The sequence below is a fragment of the Mastacembelus armatus genome, chromosome 6 (genome assembly GCF_900324485.2).
Source record: "Mastacembelus armatus chromosome 6, fMasArm1.2, whole genome shotgun sequence".
Taxonomy (NCBI): Eukaryota; Metazoa; Chordata; class Actinopteri; order Synbranchiformes; family Mastacembelidae; genus Mastacembelus; species Mastacembelus armatus.
Window position 1 is genome coordinate 10636873 of NC_046638.1, and position 20710 is coordinate 10657582.

The following is a 20710-nucleotide window of genomic DNA, read 5'->3' on the forward strand; positions in this document are numbered from 1 at the left end:
CAGAGCATGTGACAAATGTGATTTTAGGAGCCCTATTATAAATAGGAGATTTTTATGACTTTATTATAGCATAAGCTTGGGTGGAGCATGGCCCTCCTACAGATAAACTCATTCATGATGAATCCACGTTATGTATTCCTGTATTCACCTAATCATCAACATCATTAAATATCAGCATTTAAGGCTCAAAGTCAACTCCACTGTCTGTTCATCAACAATAACTCATGTCTTATCATTTCTCCAGTGAATTGGCAAATGATGAACTTGGTCTAATCCAATGTTGCATCATAAGGCCCATTAAATCATTCCTGTTGCATTATCATATTGTCATGTACTTCCTGATCACTCACAGATCAGAACAGCACGTAATGTCTGTTAATTAATGTTTTGCATAGAGGGCAGAGTAGGTTTTCCTGCAGGACACTATTTGACAGCTGGGTTTAGGAAGACGCACAATGAGTAAGCCATTAGCTCTGCTTTTCCTTGAATTAAGCTGTTTATTTTGTAGTTGTGAAATGGTATTTTTGTGCTCAAGATAAGTATCCGGGACTCTGTGGACTTATTTAAGTTTTTTTTTTATCTCATAAAGTACATATATGGTTGTTCAAACTGAAGCTGTTTTCCCAAAGAAGTGAAGAATGACTCTGTTTTTCAGCAGAAACCAACGGTGTCCAGCTAAACAACGTAATCTACCCCAGTGGATACGGCATGGAGAATCCGGCTTTTGAAACAGAGGTATGTGCCACCTTTCACTTTTAAAGAGAGCACCACAACATAATCGTTTTATAATATATGATACTTTTTTTAGGAGGGCAACATCACTGATACTAGCAGCATCAAAAGGCAGACTAAAAAGCCTAAAAAGGGATTAGGATCATACTTAAGGTATGTCACTTCAAGTACAAGTGATTGCATTTTGCAAAACAAAAGCTGTAATTGTTTTATTGGGGGGTGCAATTCTTCCAGGTGGAGTTGCTACACTGGGTGTACAGCTTTAGGTCTCTTGAGTGTTTATACTGCATGTGTATAGCACTGCATGTTCATAATTAACAGAAAAACTACACAAAGTCTCAGAAGATAATAACTATAACTGATTTTGCAGTATATGGAATGTGCATATACTGCAAAATACTGTGCAGCTGTTTCTGTGCTACTGTCATCTTTGGGGCTATTAAGACTTTTTAAAAAATTACAACCTTTGGGCAAATGTACTTTTCTTGACAATTAACATATAGAATTATAAAAACATGGACTTCTAATTCTTTCTGTATTTAGCCAAGTTTCCAAGCCGATCAATGCCACAGAGGATTACATCAAGGCTCACTCAAAAACTTTCAAATACACTGTGCTTGGAATACTTGGAGCAGGTAATATAAAGTAATATAAATCATTTGTGTTAAAAATGTATCTGTAACAGTTTATTTAGTGATGTTTTCCTGAGGTTTTATGATGATCATTAAAATATGGAGAGTATTTTTTTTTTCTTTTTTTGATCAAACTTTTCTGTTCTGTAGGTTATGTGGCATACTTCATTGCAGCCTGTGTTTTGGATTTCCAAAGAGCCATCGCACTGGTAGTCCTAACCAGCTTGGCTGTTGTTGCCAAATCATATGACCTTTTGAAGGAGTACAAGGGAAAGAGCATCAAGCGGTGTTTCAGACCTGCAGTCAGATGCTTTAAATCTAACCTGAAATGGATGAAATGGTGAGTGGATATCCTGCTTGCAGTTGAGTTGTCCTACTGCTCACAGTAGACACTGTTGATCGGATGAAGGTGTGTTTTTACAGCCTGGTGTATTTTACAGGGTTTTCATCTTAGCGGTTGTGGCTCTGCTTGTGGTGTGGCTTGTTTTGGACACAAGCCAGCGTCCTGAGCAGCTTATCTCCTTTGGAGGGGTGTGCATGTTCATCGTGCTTGTATTTCTCTTCTCAGCGCACAGGACAGCGGTGAGTTTTGCTCTGAGTCAGGATTAAAAATGATATGGTGATAGCCTTTTCAAAGTGTGTTAGGACTTTATCTCGCAAGTTATCTCTGATGCATTTTGCTGAGACCTTGGATATCATTTAGTCCTGGGTCTCTAATCTTAACGTTCCTTGCAATAACATAAATCTTTATGGAGACTACCTGATACACCAATGGTCAGACTACTTTCTTTGTTAAAACTTTTTATAGGTGTCATGGAGGCCTGTGGTTTGGGGTCTTGGGATGCAGTTCTGCCTTGGCCTTTTTATTATAAGAACACAGCCTGGACTCATAGCTTTCAAATGGCTTGGACAACAAGTGCAGGTATTATACCTCAGATGTATATGTAATACAACGAATCTTATGCTGTACAAAAAATAAACTGCCGTTAAAATAAAAAATAAAAAAATAAGGAGAGCAGAATTACTGTTAAACGTGTAATCCAGCATTTCTAAGCAGTTACACCTGAAACTCTTGGTTTGCAGTCTTGATTTTACTTGTATGACACACAGTGTTCCTTATCTACCTATTTGAAATATATGACCAGTTTTTCTTCTTTGTCTTATAATTTCAGATATTCCTCAATTATACCAATGAAGGGTCAGGATTTGTCTTTGGAAATCTGATTGCAAACATCTTTGCCTTTCAAGTAAGTGGATGAGTGAATAACAGGCCTTTCTTAAACATAGGCACTTAGCCAGGATTGTAAGTTATTAATAAACTGAATGTGTTTAACTCTAGTTTTATGATTTCATCCTTAGGCTTTGCCCATTGTTGTGTTCTTCAGCAGTGTGATGTCTGTCCTTTACTTTCTGGGGATAATGCAGTGGCTCATTCTGAAGGTAAAGAAAAGTTAGAACATGTACCCCGCATGTCGCATATTTGGTTGTAGGTATACAATAAATGTGTACTGCTTACAATTATTGCGTGTGGTGATATCCCAAGACACACGTGTGTTTGTCCACGCAGATCTCATGGGTTATGCAGATAACGCTGGGAACTTCTCCAACAGAGACCTTGAGTGTGGCAGGCAATATATTTGTTGGGCAGGTACTCTGTGCCAGACTTAATATCTTTGCAACGTTATATTTGACACTAGAAACTACATTTTGCTTTGAAATTTCATGAGTTTAAATTTTGACCTGTACAGTATTATGATTACAAAAACATTAAAAAAACCTAAAGTTACTCTGCATGTCTACTTTTACATCACATTTTTTATGCACTAGACTGAAGCACCACTGCTGATCCGCCCCTATTTGAAGGACATGACCAAATCTGAGATTCATGCTGTTATGACCGGAGGATTTGCCACAATTGCAGGCAGTGTCATGGGGGCATTTATCTCATTTGGGGTGAGATGGAGCTGTTTTCCTACCAGCTCATAACACATCACATACTGTACTGAAACTATTTAAAAGTTTTTATATAGCACATTTCACATAACATTGCAACACACTTTACTTCACAAAAAGATGAAATGCAAAGACAAAACACAAGAATGTTTTGCAATGTTTACATCAGATGACACCAAGACTTAGAGCTGTATGTCTCCACATAGGAGTCAAAGCAACATTTCTGTGGATAACAAAGCCTTATGCATAAATGAACTAAGCCCCAAGACTTTGGGGCACACCACAATAAACTGAATCTCTTTCTGAACTAAACTACTAAGCAAAAACAAAATAGTCTCAGCTGCTCAGCTAACACCTAAAATTCCTAGAACTGAACCAGATAACCCAACCTAGGTTCCCTCAACTGAAGCCAACAAAGTAGATAGATAAATAAATAAAGCAGTTTTTGCTTCACACTAACATATTAAGTGTTTTATCTAAATTTGATCTAAAAAGCTTCAAAGGCATTACATTCAGGTAATGAAGGTTAATACAATGATAATGTTTAGATTTTTAAAACACTGCAATTAAAGTTGCAACTTAGACATGATGTTTTTGTTTAGTTCATTTCGAGTTTTATTATATCAACAACAGTAAATCAGGATATCATACCAATATTTAATACTGTATCTACTGATAGTCTTTACAGTAACGTCAAACAATTATCCCTGAATTAACTGACATTTCTTTATGTGTTACAGATTGATGCATCTTCCTTGATCTCAGCCTCTGTGATGGCAGCTCCTTGTGTACTGGCCATCTCCAAGCTGTCCTATCCAGAGACCGAGGAGAGCCCGTTCAAGTCAGAGAAAAATATTAAAGTGGCTTGTGGGTATGTATGTCTGCCATTTAATATTTTCTCATTCTTTTTATGATTTTTTTTTTTTTAACTTTTGTGAATTAAATAACTTTTTTAAAAACTCTATAGAGATGAAGGGAACATTTTGGAAGCCGTTAGCAGTGGAGCATCTGCTTCAATAGGTCTTGTTGCCAATATTGCAGCAAACTTAATAGCCTTTCTTGCCATCCTTGCATTCATAAATCAAGCTTTGAGTTGGCTGGGAGGAATGGTGGGCTATCCTTCAGTCACATTTCAGGTATGTTGGGAAAAAAAATAACTCAACCAAAGTTTGGTAATTTTGCTTTTCAAATAAACGCAGCTCTATGTGAATAACTTTATATTTTTCTGTTTTCTTATATTTTCTGTGTTCCTAGTTAATCTGTTCTTACGTGTTTATGCCTGTGGCCTTCATGATGGGGATACCATATGACGAGAGTTTTATTGTGGCTGAACTCATTGGCACAAAGCTCTTTCTTAATGAATTTGTGGCATATGAGAAACTATCTCAGTTGAAGAGCAACAGATTCAATGGACTTGATGAAACTGTCGGAGGTGAAAGGCAATGGATATCTGTGAGTAAATGTTGTCAGTTGGATGTTATTTGAATAGTGTGAGCTTTTGCTACACGTACCTTCATGACCACTGAACAATCAGTGTTAAATGATTAAACCATTTTGTATTTTTTGTTTGTTTATTTCAGGTCCGATCAGAAATAATTTCAACTTATGCTCTTTGTGGTTTTGCCAATTTCAGCTCACTGGGTATTGTTATTGGTGGCCTATGTGAGTTATTTATTACCCTGTCACATTTTCATTGTGCCCCCAGTGTATCATTAATGAATTCTGATACAGAGTATTTTCTTTTATCAAAGCTTCTATATGCCCATCTAGAAGGAGTGACATTTCATCTCTAGTGCTGAGAGCTATGATCACTGGGACTTGCGTATCTCTTGTCAATGCTTGCATTGCAGGTATGAGTTTTAGATTTAAAAAAAAAAATCTCAAGTACTTGTTTCAGTGCATCTGTAGAGCACTTTGCACTGCCCTTTAACTGAACAGTTCTCAATTTGTTGCCCAGGAATCCTCTTTGTTCCGCCACTCGACTGTGTGCAGCTTTTCAAAGAGTCTGTTTTTAATGCCTCAGATGTAAACATTCAGACCTGCTGTGATGACCTCTTACAAAGGTATGCATTTACATTTTCAGTACAAAAAATGTTTTCTGGTGGTTAAATTAATAAAAATAAAAATCAGGATTAATAGATTATTAAATATGCATTCAGATATTTCCAAATCTCTCTGTTATATTGGCCTGTTGTGTTTGAACTTACGTCTCAAATTGATTTTTTTTCAGCACGGTAAACAATGGGACCATCTCATTTGAAGGATCATGGAGCACAGTAGCAAATGTCACTGTGTTTTTCTCTAAATGTTGTGAGTGTTGCGGTCTTTCCAATGGGGCAGTTTGTATCTAGTGAAGATAAATACTCAGCGGTGTCTGTTTTATAGTTTCTTGATATTTGCATATTTGTGGCACACTTTATGTGCATCTTTTAAAGACAAATGTATCTTTCATGTATTATATTGTAAATTAATTCTGATATTGGCTTTTATTTAAAGCTAAGGATTGAAAGGACATGCCTTAAATATACTTCAGGAAATATTCTGGCATCAACACTTCAAGGAATGTAAATATTTCAAATAAAACTGAATAACTTAAGCTATTTAATTATGTTATTGATGTTAGTCACAATCAGTCATACTTAAAAACAAATAGCAAATGTAAATGAAAATGTGAATCATATTTGGACACAAATGATTTAAACATTTATTAAAAAAAAAACATTTGATGACATGGTGTAACAGACCAAAGACAGCAGACACTGGAGACATATACATTTATTCCCTCACTCACTCATTCACACACTCCCTCACACGTTTACTGTTGTTATTCACACTACTTCAGATATTTAGTCCTTTGACTTCACATACACAAAAAACACAAGAATTTGTTTGTGTGACAGCACACCTTGACATTATAGTGTTTTCACTACAAAATGGTGTTTTAATAATAGGGTTTCATGCAATTAAATGAATTTGTAAGTTAACACAACTGAAGTTTTAGATTGGCTACTGGGACTTATTTGAAGACTTTCATTGATCATTAACCAAGAATCCATTGCAGAAATCCCTGAGGATTTCTTCTCAGTTCTTCATTATTTGCAATACAGAACTAATGTCTGTTGGAATTTAACCAAGAATACCAGTGCAATCACATGAGCAAACCAAATAGCATTCATTCTTATTCTAATACTAATGTTCAAGTCCATGTTGGCTTTGCAACTTAAAAAAAGAAATAGGCAATGATTGGTCTGGTTACTGCTGACTAACTATGCATAGCAAAACTCACAGTTTGATTGTTCAGTAAATGCTGATTCCCATAAAACATTACAGATTTTTTTGCATGGAGTCTGGCTTAATGATCAATGGTCTTCTAAAAAGACGTGTGCTCTTTTAGTTGTTTTGCTCATTTTATCCCATGGTCCATGCATGGGTCAGGCCCAAATAACTGTGGACCTTGCTGGGAACACACTCGTTTTTGGATGTAATTAGTGTAAGCATACCATAGTTAAAGCTTTTACTGATAAGCCCCTTATTGCGTTGACATTAGCATTTGCCAGCATATATTCTGAAATACTGTCAGAGGACTGATTAATGACACAAACCTCTACAATAAACATATACAAAGTATTCAGAACTACTAAAAATAATACCAAAAACAAACATCTTCGAACTAACTCGTGCTGTTATTCCCCAGCATGAGCTCAACTTTGCTGTGTAAAGAAATGCTGCATAGTCAGATCTAATGCTAACCATAAATCATTTCTGCAAAATGAACTATGCCCTACTGTACATCACAGATGAACATGCAGCATTTAATATAGGTACATTATCTCAATCACTTCCGTGGTTGTGATTATGTACATTGTATACTCCACAGTTCTTTCGGTTGAAACACCAAACTGTTGCCATTTTCTCAATAAACAAAGAGAGTGGCTGTGTTGATTTTTCAGTGATGATTATTTCATGTAATAAAGTTGTTTATCCACTCACTGCAGCTGAGAGCAGACTCTAAGGTGTTGGAAGGGATTTGAAATTTTTATTTCAATTTTGCAGGAAAAATTTGTTTAGTACCTTTGACGTCAAAAACCTTGTAGGAAATGAAAGGTGTTGCTGGGAAATGGATGCTTCATAGTTGTGATAGCTACTGAGAAATTCACAGTATTTCAGGTCAGGTCAATTCTGTTTCTCATAATTCTTCAAGGCCTTACTGGCATTGGTAGCTGGGAAGACACAGGTAATGATTAACCACTGAAACAGAACAGTCCCTTTTTCCTACCTCATTTCAAGAGCATCAACAATTTCTGCAGGCTTAGAGGTCGCGTCTGATTTATTGTCCTCTGTCTCCTGAACTTTTCTAGTCACTTTGGGGCTTGCCTTTCTAGACATCTGAGGGCTAGAGCCCAACTTGCGGTTAAGCAGGGGGCTCTTGGAACCTTTTGTTTTGGGCTGCTGACTTTCCATAGGCTTCAGGGGGTGCAGGCCAAGAAGTCCACAGTAGTAGTTGCACTGATGATGTGTCATGAACTGTTCAAATATTTCAGGAGAGCCACGCTGAGTTAATCCTTGGTATCTGAAATACAGACAACAACTTTATTCTAGCTACCCTAGCAGCAAAAACACAAAACATTTGCATGTATAGAGTCAAATACAAACCCTTTTGACTTGGTCACAACTCCAACATTAGTAAGCTTTGTTTCAACACCTGGATATACAGATCAAACAGAATTATTTATATACTGAGTCCATTAATAGATCAATGATTATTGTTATTATAATCTTGTATGTTTATCTTACCCTCCAGCCGAGTGACAAGTAAATTGCCATGTGTCCATTGATGGATCCAGTGCTGAAAGGTGCTGCATTTCTGTTCCACATCATCAACAGTCTGTGTAAACAACTTGCCTTTAGCATCCATTGTACAGTACTTGCTGAAGACACCTTTGAGATCAGCCTCCACCGTGGCATATGGCACAGAGTTTGCAGGTCGGTACATCAGATATCGAGGAATCACTCTATGGGCCACAAAAAACAAAAAAAAGAAAAAAAAAAGAAAGCAGAAAAATGGTGGGGATGATCACAAGCCAATTTGTACATTAGCAATCAATTGTTGACATTATTTTAGATTAGATTAAGTCTAATACTTACTCTAGTGTATTGCCAAAGTTCTCATTAGCTCTTGCTTCAGCCGCAAAGATTTTACAGTATTCACGAATCAGATTTTGGAGTTTACATTCCTGGCAACACAAAGACATTTTAGGTCTACCTACTGTAATTATAATCACTACAAATTTACTGAGCACAATTTAACCCTAACCCTAACCCCAACTCACATGTTTAGTAATCGCTAGATTCATCTCTGCAAGGTTGCTCTCCTGTTTGGTCCCGTAGGCAATGGGGTTTTTAATTTTGATGATACAGGTGCTTCCAGACTCAAAGACGGGATCCAGGCCATAAATGGCCTTCACTCTGCTGGCTTTGTGGGCATAGCCCTCCCCGATGTATACTATCTCAGTCATAATTCGGCCAAAATACTTGTCACCCCAGTTGCCAGAGTCCGCCAGGCCTTTGGCGAACAGCAGTGGGGTCATTTCGATCTCCTCTCCAACTAAAAAAAGCAGACAGATATTCGCAATAAGCAGTAATTTAGAAAAAGTTAAAAAAAAATTTGGTAGAGTATGTATACTGTATCGGAGACATTTACCTTCCAAATAATCCCTTAGCAGTATCTCAGACATAACTGAAAAACAAAAGACATAAAGGCTCATAAAAACATACTATTGTTAAATTTAGATTCTACACTTTCTGCAGACATGCTGTATCTTACTGTCTATGCTCAGCAGGAAGTCAGTGGTGTCAGTCCCGTATTCATTATTGATCGTACAGCCATATACTCCACAGTCTTGGCTGGATGCCAGGACAATAGCCAGTGCTACTTGACTTTCATCTCCTCCACTTGAGGACAAGAAAAGAGAAAAAATACATAATCATGACAACCTAAAGTTGACTGGCTTGTCACAGTTATACCTTTGTTGTACCAAGATTCAACAACAACCCACAAGGTGTCACTGTGAGACAGACAGTCATGCTGTGTGCTGTGTAGCCTGTGTGCTGACACAGCAACCAATAGCACATTTATAGACTTTTAATGCCTCCTGGAGAGGGGAAAAATATTGTGTCAGGTTACAGTTTCTGTGTCTAGCCAGAGATTCACCTCTCTGTGTCACAGCCGATGGGTTCACGGTCACATGAGCTGGACATCTCTGCAGTGAGAATATGAGAATGACAGAAGGCCCTGAGATACCCTCTGAGGCCCAAATAAATCCTGTTCATCCTTGTAGAATTAGTGTTTCATATTTGGAAGCTGTCCATATTTACCAGTCATGTTGGCTGGATATCTTTAAGATAATACCATCGAAAAGGGTGACAAGATATCAAGTTGAGTTATAATATTTATATATCATGTGATGCTGCGGTTGATCAGTGTTACATGTTGTTAGAGTAGTGTCAGTGTTGTAAGAGGAAAAGGAGCTTTACCTTCTTTTTATCTCTAGGATTTCCTCCTCATCTTTGTACCACTTAATGGTGGAGTCACTGAGTACATTGAAGAACTGGCACCACAGTTTCAGATGTCCAGAGGCGTCTGGGAATGGCTCTCCCCTAATCTTACGGATGACCTGTGGAGCTGGTGGCGATTTGGGGGAGAGGTGGACAGTTGCCCAAATAGGGGCCCTAGGTAAACATATACTGCACTGGAAAGTGATGATTTTAAACCATTTCTACTTCCTCAACTGACATATTACTCACTATCAGACCCAAATGTTGACAGATTTCAAAATCTAGGGGGAGAGTAAAGATTTTCTATGTTTTCCACTTCCTCAAGTCCCGTATTACTCACTTTCAGACTCAAACGTTGACAGATTCCAAAAACTGTGGTGAGAGTAAAGAATTTCAATGCTTTCCACTTACTCAAGCCCCATATTACTCACTATCAGGCGAAATGTTGACAGACTTTAAATAATATAAAAAAAATAAATAAGTCACACAATCATTTGTATGGTATATTTTGTGAAAACCATGTGAAGAGGTTGAATCAAACATAATAAACAAAAATATTAGTATTGTATAATATTCAGTTTATATTAATTAAGTAATTAATTAATAATGGAAAACAGAATTTGTTTCACTTGTTCATAAAACATACTAGCTTCTAAAGATGAAAAAAATCACCTTTACCTTTCAAAGGGTCTCGTTTCTTTTCAGCAGGTTTCTCCTCTTTCTTGGTGCTGATAGGCTCTTCTTTGGGAGTCTCCTCCACAACCTTTGGTACCTCCAAGGTGGCCTTTCTGCGGCCTAGCAGAGGAGAGCGTCTCTCCAGTGGTGGGGTGTTTTGTCCTGTGGGTGTCTGTAGTAATGCTGCTCTGCGAGCCTGGCTCGGTGACATGTAGGAGGTCTCCTTCTTGCCTTGAGTGTCTACTGCACCAACCACAACTCCATCTCCATCTTCTTTAGCTTTTGGGATGAAGATTTTACGGCGAGCTCCAGAAGCCAACTCCTCAGGTGTGGCAGAGCGTATGAGGGACAGACTGTCTCGGCGTTTCAGCCGAGGACTGCTTTCACGGGAGAGGGATGACGTTGGTGTTGAGCCCCCGCTGAGATCTTCGTCTGCCTTATCAGTCTGACGATCACTCACAGTGATTATTGGGACTGCCTTCACAGCCTCGTTGTCTGAGTCTGCAACAGTTCTGGACATAAATTTGCGAGCACTTGCTGGACTCAATGGTGGCTGTATTGGAGGTTTAGAGCTGAGTTTCTCAACAGAAGCTCTGTTCCTTGGTTGGTCCTCAACAAACACAGAATTGACTATTGTGATTTCTTTAAGAGGTTTTATCTTCAAGATTTCAAGGGCATTGTCTTCTGTTTTACTGATTGATGGCACATTGTGTCCAATCTTTGATATCAGAGCTTCATATGGTAAAGGTATACTATCTTTTATACTATTTTCTGCTACTACTTCAAGGTTCTGTTTTAGACTATGACTTTCAGGCTTTGTGGTTCTATTATTGTCAACATTATACTTTGTTCCTCTTCGCGTGACATCTGAAGTTTCTGTTTCTGTCCACTCACTGGGAGCAGGCAGTGTGAGTCTAGGATCATTTTCATGACAATCGACTGGGACTATTGACACATCAAACTGGTGACACGGCTGCAGTGTATGTGAAACCTGAGCATCTGCAGAAGCATCATCTTTCTTGTCATTAGTCAATGAAACATTTTTAACAGGAATTAATGCATACTCCATCTGACTGAGCTGTTCACCGCTTTTCACATGTGACTGCTCCCTCTCATATATTTCTGGCTTGTCATCTAATTGCGCAACTTCCTTCACTTTCTGTGTGGGTGAGAGGTTACAATTATTCTGTGTGGGCAACGAGCCTGGAGAATTCTCTTTGCTTTCTGCTTGGATTATTACCTCTGACACATGAATTGCATCATGTTCTTGCAAAACAGCAGGGTCTGATTTTGGCTTGTTTAGGGCCAGAATAGTTAGTGGGAGACGACATTCTTTGAACTCAGGCTCCATTATTTCAATTTTTGGAATTATAAAATGTTCATTTTGGTTTACATCTGGCACAGGTTGTGTGATGTCTAGGGTGTCTTCAGTAGTAGATATCTGGATTTGAGGAATATTCCCCAAGGGCCAACCCAGCTGTCTCTCATTGCCATCTTGACATACAACTTTACTAAGTTCTTCCAAAACCTTAGCATTACTTTCCTCATTTTGTGTTACCAAAGGTATTTCCAATTCATCCAACTTTTCGACTTTCTTTTCTGTCTTAATTTCAGACTGTAAGCTTACATTCCTCTCTCCAGTGTTTTTGTTTTCTAAAATTGCATTCTCTTCTGTTTCTTGACTGTTACACAACATAATTTCTAAATCGTTCTTTAAGGCAGAATTTAATACTCCTTTCAATTCACTTCTCTCTTTGCTAAAATCTGACTCTGAACTCTGTATTGCACTGAGATTGTGGACCTCTGAGCTCTCCGTTACCACAGGAGGGCCTTCATGCTGTGTTTTTAGGTCACCCATCTCTAAGCTCTCATGGGTTGCAATAGGCGGAAATCCTACATTCATTTCCTGTATCAGTAAAGTGCATTCGGCCTCTTCTTTTATATTATCTCCCGCTACCATCACAGCAGACAGACGTGAGGACACCTGACCTGGTGTTTGAGACTCACATGGTTCTATTTTCTCTTCCAGTGAAGACGTTGTTAATTCAGTAATCTCAGATCTGTTTATATCTGAGCACTGTTTGCCTAATTTCACTTCAGCTTTCTCTTCCACCCATAACTTATTGGAAGAACGGCTGTCTTCTGTGTCAGGTTTAAATTCTTTGCCCATCTTATTAACACTCATCTCCTCTTCTTGCAAAGTTTCAGTGGGTGCTTCTGCAAGGCTGTCACTGTCTGACACTGAGATAACGTTTTGGGTAGGAGACCAGCTATCTTTTGAAGAAGTGAGGGTTGATGAGGGGGTGCATTCTTCTTCATTAGGAGCTTTGGTCTGTGGCAAGACAGATATATCTTCCTTGGGTGAAGACTCATCTCTTGCAGTCTGGTGATTAGTTTGTGAAAAAACTACCAGGCCATCTGGTTCTGGCGGGTTTACAGGAACTTCTTTGATAGCTGTTACTATCCGAGAACCTTTTTCTTCCATCTTAGAGAAAGTAAACAGAAAAGCATTTTTAGTACTTCATTACTGTTACAGCTATGGGAGTATTTGTCTTTCCCGATGGACTCTATGAAACACACCTGCCTGTTTTACTTTTCATACATTTAAATATTTTTACCAATTTGATTAGATGGTGGCTGTACAACCCACTGGGAAAAAAAAAAAAAAAAAAATCAACATAATGTTTTCAAGTTTAAAGCATTTTAAAAAGTAACTAATTCAAAAATATACAGACCAATAATATAATCTATATTGTCAATATATTCTTGCTTTTTATAAATGCCAACTTATTAAAAAAAAACTTCTTTCATTTTATCTCGTGTACCAGACTGTTTGATTTTGAGCTTGCTTGTTGACTCTGTCTGTTAATACGTGCACTGGGGAATCCCCACATGTTTGACACAGGTGTGGTATTTACACAAAGAACTTGCTGGGCAGTAGATAAATGATACCCTGTCTTTTGGTAAGCAACCATTTTTTACGCAGTGCATGTTAGGACATTAGAGTCAACAATCATCAGGCTGAAGGGGAGACAAATACTGCAATTGACAAGAACATGATTGATGTTGATGAGAAATTAGCAAAACTGATGGCTTTCCTGAGAAAGTTAAATTAAGTTTTAATATGCACAGTACCAAAGAAAAGATATACAGATTAAAGTTCACGATAAACAAGAAATGTTGGGTTTTTCTGCCTACTACGCTTTGCTGTTCACACCATTAAAATTTATGCACTCATCTACCACCTCGTGACAACAGATTGACCACCAGCGACTACTAGGAAAAAAAGAAGTTGCTGCTTTCAGTGAAAGGGAACTAGTCTATGCATAGTACAGAAAAAATATATAGATAAAGTTTTATGGTATACATAAAGGTTTGTGGGGTTTTTCTCCTTACTAAGCATGTTTTTGCTATTCACACTCATGTAGGAAAGTAATAGACACACGTGCCGCTTTGTGACAAAAGGTTGACCATCAGCGACTACTAAGAAAAAACAGAAGTTTCTGCTTTCAGTGGAAGGGAAGTACTGTCACATTCAGCATAAAAAAGAAGCTCTGATTATCATGACAGCTCTGTGTGCAAAAAGCTCTTCATGTCAGAAAACAATGTTTGGACAAATGGTCTGACTTCCTACAATGAGTCATCTATAAAGTCTCACAATATACCACCAACTACACCTTTGACTATAAAGGTAAAGTTGTAGTTCCACATTATGGACATACATTCACTATGCACGTGGATAAACATAGTGACTTCACTTCCCTTTTCCATATGTCATTGCGCACCACAGTTTTTAGAAGTATCTTAAAGCATTTGTACAATTTACTGAATAAAACCATTCATAAAGTCGGAACAGATTTGGATTTCAATAAAATGATCTGATCTTTTTGTTTATCAGGAATAACAAGTATCTGTCTTTCAGGTAAACTTTCATATGCATTAAAATAATCACAAAAATCTTTGGAAATCATTAAATACTGTGCCATAAAGTTTGTCCTTAAGCAAAGAGTTAAGCTGAACAAAAAATTATGAAACAAATAACCTTCTAAAAAACTCAGAGTGATTAGGAAGGAGGCCTAGAGGAAGACCAAAGAGGAGGTTCATGGATGTAGTGAAGGAGGACATGAGGATAGTGGAGGTGAGGAGGATACAGAGGATAGGGTTAAATGGAGGCAGATGATTCGCTGTGGTGACCCCTGAAGGGAGCAGCCAAAAGGAAAGAAGATATCACTTCATGTTTAGACTGGGTTTTTGAATGCATGCATAAGCTTATAAACTTCATTTTAATATGGCTAAAAAAAAATCACTTCTTTTATCATTCATTATTTAAGTTTCCGGCAAAATCGGAGAATTTGATGGTTTTCTGCTTAAATTCTTTAGGTCTTCATAAGCTTAAACTTTAGGGCAAAGATCTAGGCACTTCTTTAGATGGAAATATGAGGCTATTTGCTCACATAATAATAATAATAATTAAAAAAAACTTCAGGTTTATCACTGCAGTCAAACAAATTCATATTTAAAACCAACAATCTCACAGTCACCAGTTAAGATCAACCTCTAAAACTCAATCAGTGTAACCACAAATATAGCAAAAGGTTGCTATGTATCACTCTCAGCTTTCTTACTGTATAGACATATACTGTACAGTAGATTAGTCATAGCAAAACAGACATAAAAACAATTGAATGAGCGGGACACTCAGATGACAGAAGTGATGCCTTCCTTCCTTTTTTATTAGTTGAAGAGATTTATTTTTAGATATGTGGGTGTGGGGCAGTGAGAAATATGTCCAATGTCATGAGGCCCTTCTTTCATGTTGAGACCTGCTGCAGAGCTCACTCTACCACCGCCTGCACTACCCTCTGTCGTGCAAAGCCCTCTATGTAACGTGAGAAGCACTTCTGACATTCAGGTTTCATCATTATGTCTGTCACACTGGTGTCCCACTCATTGCAGGCAACATCTGAGATATTCCCCATCCTGTCTTACAGTGTGCAATGTAGATGCACAACATCCCCCACCCCCGCATATATTTGTCTTGTTCTTATGCTTCCCTCTATGGCTTGTTACTCTTGTGTTTTATCAGCACTGTGAAACCACAGCCTTACATAGTTAGGCTGATTCATTCAACCTGTTTATTGAGGGTTACTGATTTGATACTGTATATTTTAAATTAGTTGTTGTGTCTGACAGTACCTTTGACTTTCCCAAGAATATATCATCTAGCTACAGTATGATTGCTCATCTGCTTATTATGTATTATATAATCTGCGGTAACCAGGAGCAGCTCCTACTCTAATCTTTTTCACAGCTGACACAGTTCAGGGTTTTGCCCTAAAGTAGTCCTCCTCATCACAGAAATGCAGACTATATATAACTCCTCCATGGCAGCCAGCTGAACTGTAAGACCCCTGCATTGTACATACCTTAGTGAGATGTCGAAGTCCAGACAATGACACTTCTTCACCTGGACTGCTGCTCCCTGTTCCCACAGACACCTCCATGGCCTCCACAGCATCATCTGCCTGCTTGACACTCTGCTCTGTGGACACCTGAACGCTCTCAGGTGCCAATTTGTGAGATGGTGTCTGCCCTGAGGGTAGATCACTGTCTTCATATTTATGGTCATGTATAACCAGTGACACTGAGTGTTGATCTATAGCCATTCTTTCTGAACACTCCTTCAGTTTATCTGTTTCCATAGGCACAACATCCTCTGTGAGAGGCTTGTACACATCTGGATTATTCTTAGGTTGCAGTCGGAACGAAGGTGGCGTTTCCGGTTGAGGGCGCTGCTCTGTGACAAGGTCAACCTCTCTGCCCTTGTTGTCAATGTGATCACGTGAGTCTTTCTTACTCTTACCAAAGAAGAAGTCTTTGACTGAGTGGAGCATAGAGGAGATTGAAGCCTGGATAATGTGGTGGTCATGATCGTTATGAGTCTTGCTATGATGTTTGACTTCTGAACCATGTTTACTGTGGCCCGTTGTATGCAACATCTCAAAGGGTATTTCTTTCTTTCTTTCTACATCCAATGCCGCGTCGCTCTTTTTCTTTCTCTCACACTCTTCCTCTAGTGCTTTTTCTTCTTCTTCTCTGTCTTTTTGAATCTTCTCTTGCTCTCTCTCTTTCTCCATGCTGGCATTTAAAACAGGTATATCCATCTCTTTAGGCTTCTCTACTTGAGATGAGCTCTGCATCTCTTCAGAAGCCTGAGATTGGAGAGTCTCTGCAAGAAACTGTGCCAGACTGATTCCTCCATCATAACAGTTATCGCCTCCATTCCCCATCATATGGCTTTGGTTACTGCTGCTGCTATTAATCCCATCATCTACACCATTTGTGATCTTTATTTTCTTTTTGGCTAAAGTTTCTTCAGATAGAGGTATCTCCTTCTCCAGGCCACTATCTATAGACGTGACCGAGGGTGTTTTCTTTATTTTAGCACTAACTCCACTGGTTTCTGCAGCAGCTCCCAGTTGTTCCACAGTCTCAGGGTCCTTGACCGCTGGTCTCTCCTGTGGTGGTGGGACAGGCCGCTTCCTTGGAGGACGTTCTGGGGTGGTCTGTGGTTTCTCTATCTGAATATTTTCTTTATCCTCCTTTTTGGTTTGCTCCTCCAATTCTTTCTTCTTCTTGTCAGCTTTTTTCTTCAGCTTGGCAAAGAACTGCTGGTGTATCTTGAACTCGTTCATGACGCCAACCTCTAAAACCCCTGAGCAGGAGACGATACCTTTACTATTGCTGGCTGAGACTTGATAGATAGCTGCATCGTCCAATGTACAGCTGAAAAACAAACATTTACTTTTGTCTGTACTCTGACAGCATTAAACAACAAAAACACATGAAGAAATGTAATACAATATTCTCGCAAGATTGTGTCACATACTTGTAAATATGCAGAGTGTGCATTTTTCCATTCCGATGAATTTCATATTTTGGGAGTCCACAGTACCGATCCATTTCCATATCATCTTTATACCATTTCAGTTCTGGAGCTGGGTAACCTATAGACATGAATAGAGTATAGTAAACCCATTCTCTCTGGGCAATGAGTTTGGGGCACTCCTAGAGCCCCAAAGTATTATTGGTGCATGTTTGATATAAATATGAGACAGCTTGTGTATGAATAGGTAAAATTATACATTCTATAGTATGTTTTAGCATTAATGTATTTTAAACTATTGCATTGTTTATGATGTGTCACACAGGAGCAGCTGATGCTCAAGGATGGACCCACCTGTCCAATTTCCCTGCAGTTAAAACACATCTCAAAAAACAGCTGCAATATTGTATTGCCAGTTGTGTTTAAGGAGAAAGTCAGGAAGATTCATTTAGTGCCTTCAGAATGAAATCCCTCCTTTGTTTTCAGATTAGTCATATCCTGTCTCTTCACATCACAAACAACCTCAAAAGTTTCAATTACTCCAACAAAAAACAAGTTGAGGCATGCAAATAATCCTGATATCACACCTGACACAACACATGTGAACTTCACGTTACAGTTTTCTGACACTGCCTTTGATTTCAACGTGGTCTCAAAAGATGGCTGTGTTTCTTCAGTCAGCTGAGCCATGACACTGCACAGTGTGCTCCTGGAAGGAAAGACTATTGCATTAGAGCATTACTCTTTTTTGCTTTCAAATAACAGTTTTTACACTACAGTATCGTTTGAGTGGTCCTATCAGCTCAGCGCTGTACATTCCAATTACTTAGAAAAGGATGGTGATGGAAATTTCTAGTAGTGAATAGAGTACAGAAAAGTGACAGAGATTTGTGAGATATCAAGCAAAACAAAGTTGTCAATCCAACAATCCAAAAATCGATGTTCATCATTAAAGTGAACTCAACATTGGACACTTACATTGCAGTTAAAAAGTTTCATTCTTGGAGTAAACCAGTTTTTGTTGTTAAGATGTTAGTTGGGAGGAATGTTTTAAAAGTAAGGATTACCTCATTGGTCGGTAGTGAGAATACCTTGAATAGCTATTCAGAGGGAGGCAAATGAAGGGATGTCAATGAATAATTAAGTTCTACATATGTGAAACCCACCTAAATAAAATTATTAATAATAATAATTTCCCTCCATTTTTGACAGAAAAACATTTTATTATTCTTGGTCTGTATTTTAGAAACAAATATGCATAATTTATGTATGGTTTTTGACCTACAATGTGACATGCTCAACAATACGATAATATGAAAACATTTGATGCATTGACTAGCTTCCTTATACTACACTACAGAATTTAAATATGCGAAATGTTTTTTGTGTGATTTTTTTCTTGATCTGTGTGACCAAAAAGCTTATTCTTAACCACCAATCATTATAAATCTCTTTTTAATTCAACCTTGTTTCACAAGGAACAAAGGTTTACCTGCTTTGCGTATACATGGATTATATATGAGGTTGTCTACCTGTTTTCAGGCCTAACATTTGAGAGGTAAGAATTGCGGCTTTCTGAACGGCCATTGGAAGAACTGCCCTCATCTTCACTGAAGCTGCTTGTCCTTCCATTGCCAGAAAAAGAGCGTGTCATTGGCCTTCTGGAAGTCATCATCCACTTAAGCGATTCACAAAAAAAAAAAAAAGAAGTTGTATCCAAGAGAAATGTATCACCCACGGTATAAAACTGCTTGGTATTCGCGTCCACAGCTTGTCAAAGTTCAAGGCTCACATTTAATGATGTTATCCATGTAAAAACCCCTGGAGAAGCAAAAAAGAAACAGTTCAGAATAGTAACAAAACCTTTTGGGAGTTAATTAAAGAAAGTATGGGATACACTCTGGCTTATTTGTTCATCTAGCACAGTTCAGACTCATTGCTTGTCCTTTCTGACCAAGCAAAGTACTTGCATTGGAGCAAGTTATAAATAGGATCAGCTATCAGGTTGTGGAAGGGCTGTTAGTGGTCAAACAAGACATGCTATTTATTTGTACATGTTAAGAATATAATTCAGGCATTTCTAGGTCACCTTAAAATCTGGTAAATTTTCCAACTTACCTTTGAGATGTTAGTGTTGCGTTGGGCCCAGAGTGTGTGAAGAAACTCTCTGTAACTGCCTATCACACACACATGTGTTGCCAGCAAGAGTCTATTTATAGAAGGCCTACAAATAGGTGCAAGAGCACATCTGATTTTCTGAAACTAGACTTTAGGCTTAGCAAAGAAGTTTAAGAAATAAATGGATATTAGATAAAAAGCTGCTAATTTCAAACAATACATATTTTTTAAAAAACTGTCACTGAATCAGCAGTCATACTGCAACCCATTTTCACTGCTTTATTTGATACAAATTAATAAACTGGAACCTGTTGTTCCAGCTTAGTGAGATACTGTAGAGGAATAGATGTGGGTTTACAAAACATCCCTGTAGAATACGGTATATAATGTAGCTGATGATGAACAGTGCTCTGTGCTTTGCTCAAGAGTTACTAAAGGACAGCCCCTCTCAGTTCGTATTTCAACACATGGTCAAAACATAGTGACCCCCTTCCTTCTCATATTTCACATCAAAAAGACAAAAACATGGTCAGCTGACAAAATCTATATTTTCATCTATTTATTTATTGTTATTGAGACAGCTCTCAAGTTGTTTTACAATGATTTCTGTATATTTGTTCATTTTAAGCTCATTGTTTTATATTGGCACAGATACTCCTAAAAAAAGCTGTTTGTAATGTAATATAAAAAACACATCCTCTAATCAGGCAATATATTGTTTATACACCAATATGTCTGCAATATGAAACAGATACCGAAAAATAACATAAATATTCTATTATAGACCTACATGTTTACACATACTGAAAAGTTAGGCCTATCTGCTATGAGCTTGGACAAGTTGGAAAGGAAGTCCTGTTTTCTGTTTAAATGAACTAGCCTTTGCTATTTCCTGCATATATCATTCTTAATCTCATAGCTGCCTGAATGTGTTATTTCTCTATGAAGAGCCAATATCAGTTTGTCCAGTTTTAAAGGTACGTTTTGTAACTCACCAAATTCAGTCTGTGATTGTGCAGCACCTGACAAAAAGCCAGATTGCTCATTACCGTAATTACCCTAAAAAGAGGCCTCTCTTTGAATCTTCATGACCAGATTTATAAAAATCTAAGCAATGCAGGATTAGTCTGTTTGGATGTTTTTCAGTTTATAAAAAATT

At 38.0% G+C, this 20710-nt stretch overlaps 2 protein-coding genes across 3 annotated transcripts; one reads left to right on the forward strand and one right to left on the reverse strand.

The window, feature by feature from the left end:
* The first annotated feature begins 347 nt into the window (after positions 1–347).
* On the forward strand, positions 348–5913 carry slc28a1 (solute carrier family 28 member 1). 2 transcript variants are annotated; one of them, XM_026311004.2, is made up of 18 exons: positions 348–459; positions 656–735; positions 809–885; positions 1276–1367; positions 1515–1704; positions 1805–1946; positions 2173–2286; positions 2537–2611; positions 2724–2804; positions 2932–3012; positions 3192–3317; positions 4058–4188; positions 4285–4453; positions 4572–4769; positions 4898–4979; positions 5069–5167; positions 5275–5380; positions 5548–5913. In XM_026311004.2, exons 1-18 carry the CDS (start codon positions 456–458, stop codon positions 5666–5668), a joined length of 1968 nt encoding a protein of 655 aa, XP_026166789.1. In that variant the 5' UTR covers positions 348–455; the 3' UTR covers positions 5669–5913. The 2 variants fall into 2 exon arrangements, with proteins under 2 accessions (XP_026166789.1, XP_026166790.1); XM_026311005.2 differs by having other exon boundaries at positions 387–459; positions 659–735.
* Positions 5906–19702, reverse strand: alpk3a (alpha-kinase 3a). Its single transcript, XM_026311003.1, has 14 exons — positions 19552–19702; positions 18966–19254; positions 18021–18142; positions 17437–17554; positions 15974–17333; positions 10551–13032; positions 9852–9999; positions 9142–9269; positions 9019–9054; positions 8648–8922; positions 8463–8551; positions 8112–8329; positions 7971–8019; positions 5906–7887 (listed from the first exon to the last, which is right to left on the reverse strand). Exons 2-14 carry the CDS (start codon positions 19106–19108, stop codon positions 7590–7592), a joined length of 5466 nt encoding a protein of 1821 aa, XP_026166788.1. The 5' UTR covers positions 19109–19254; positions 19552–19702; the 3' UTR covers positions 5906–7589.
* Between the last annotated feature and the right edge of the window lie 1008 nt (positions 19703–20710).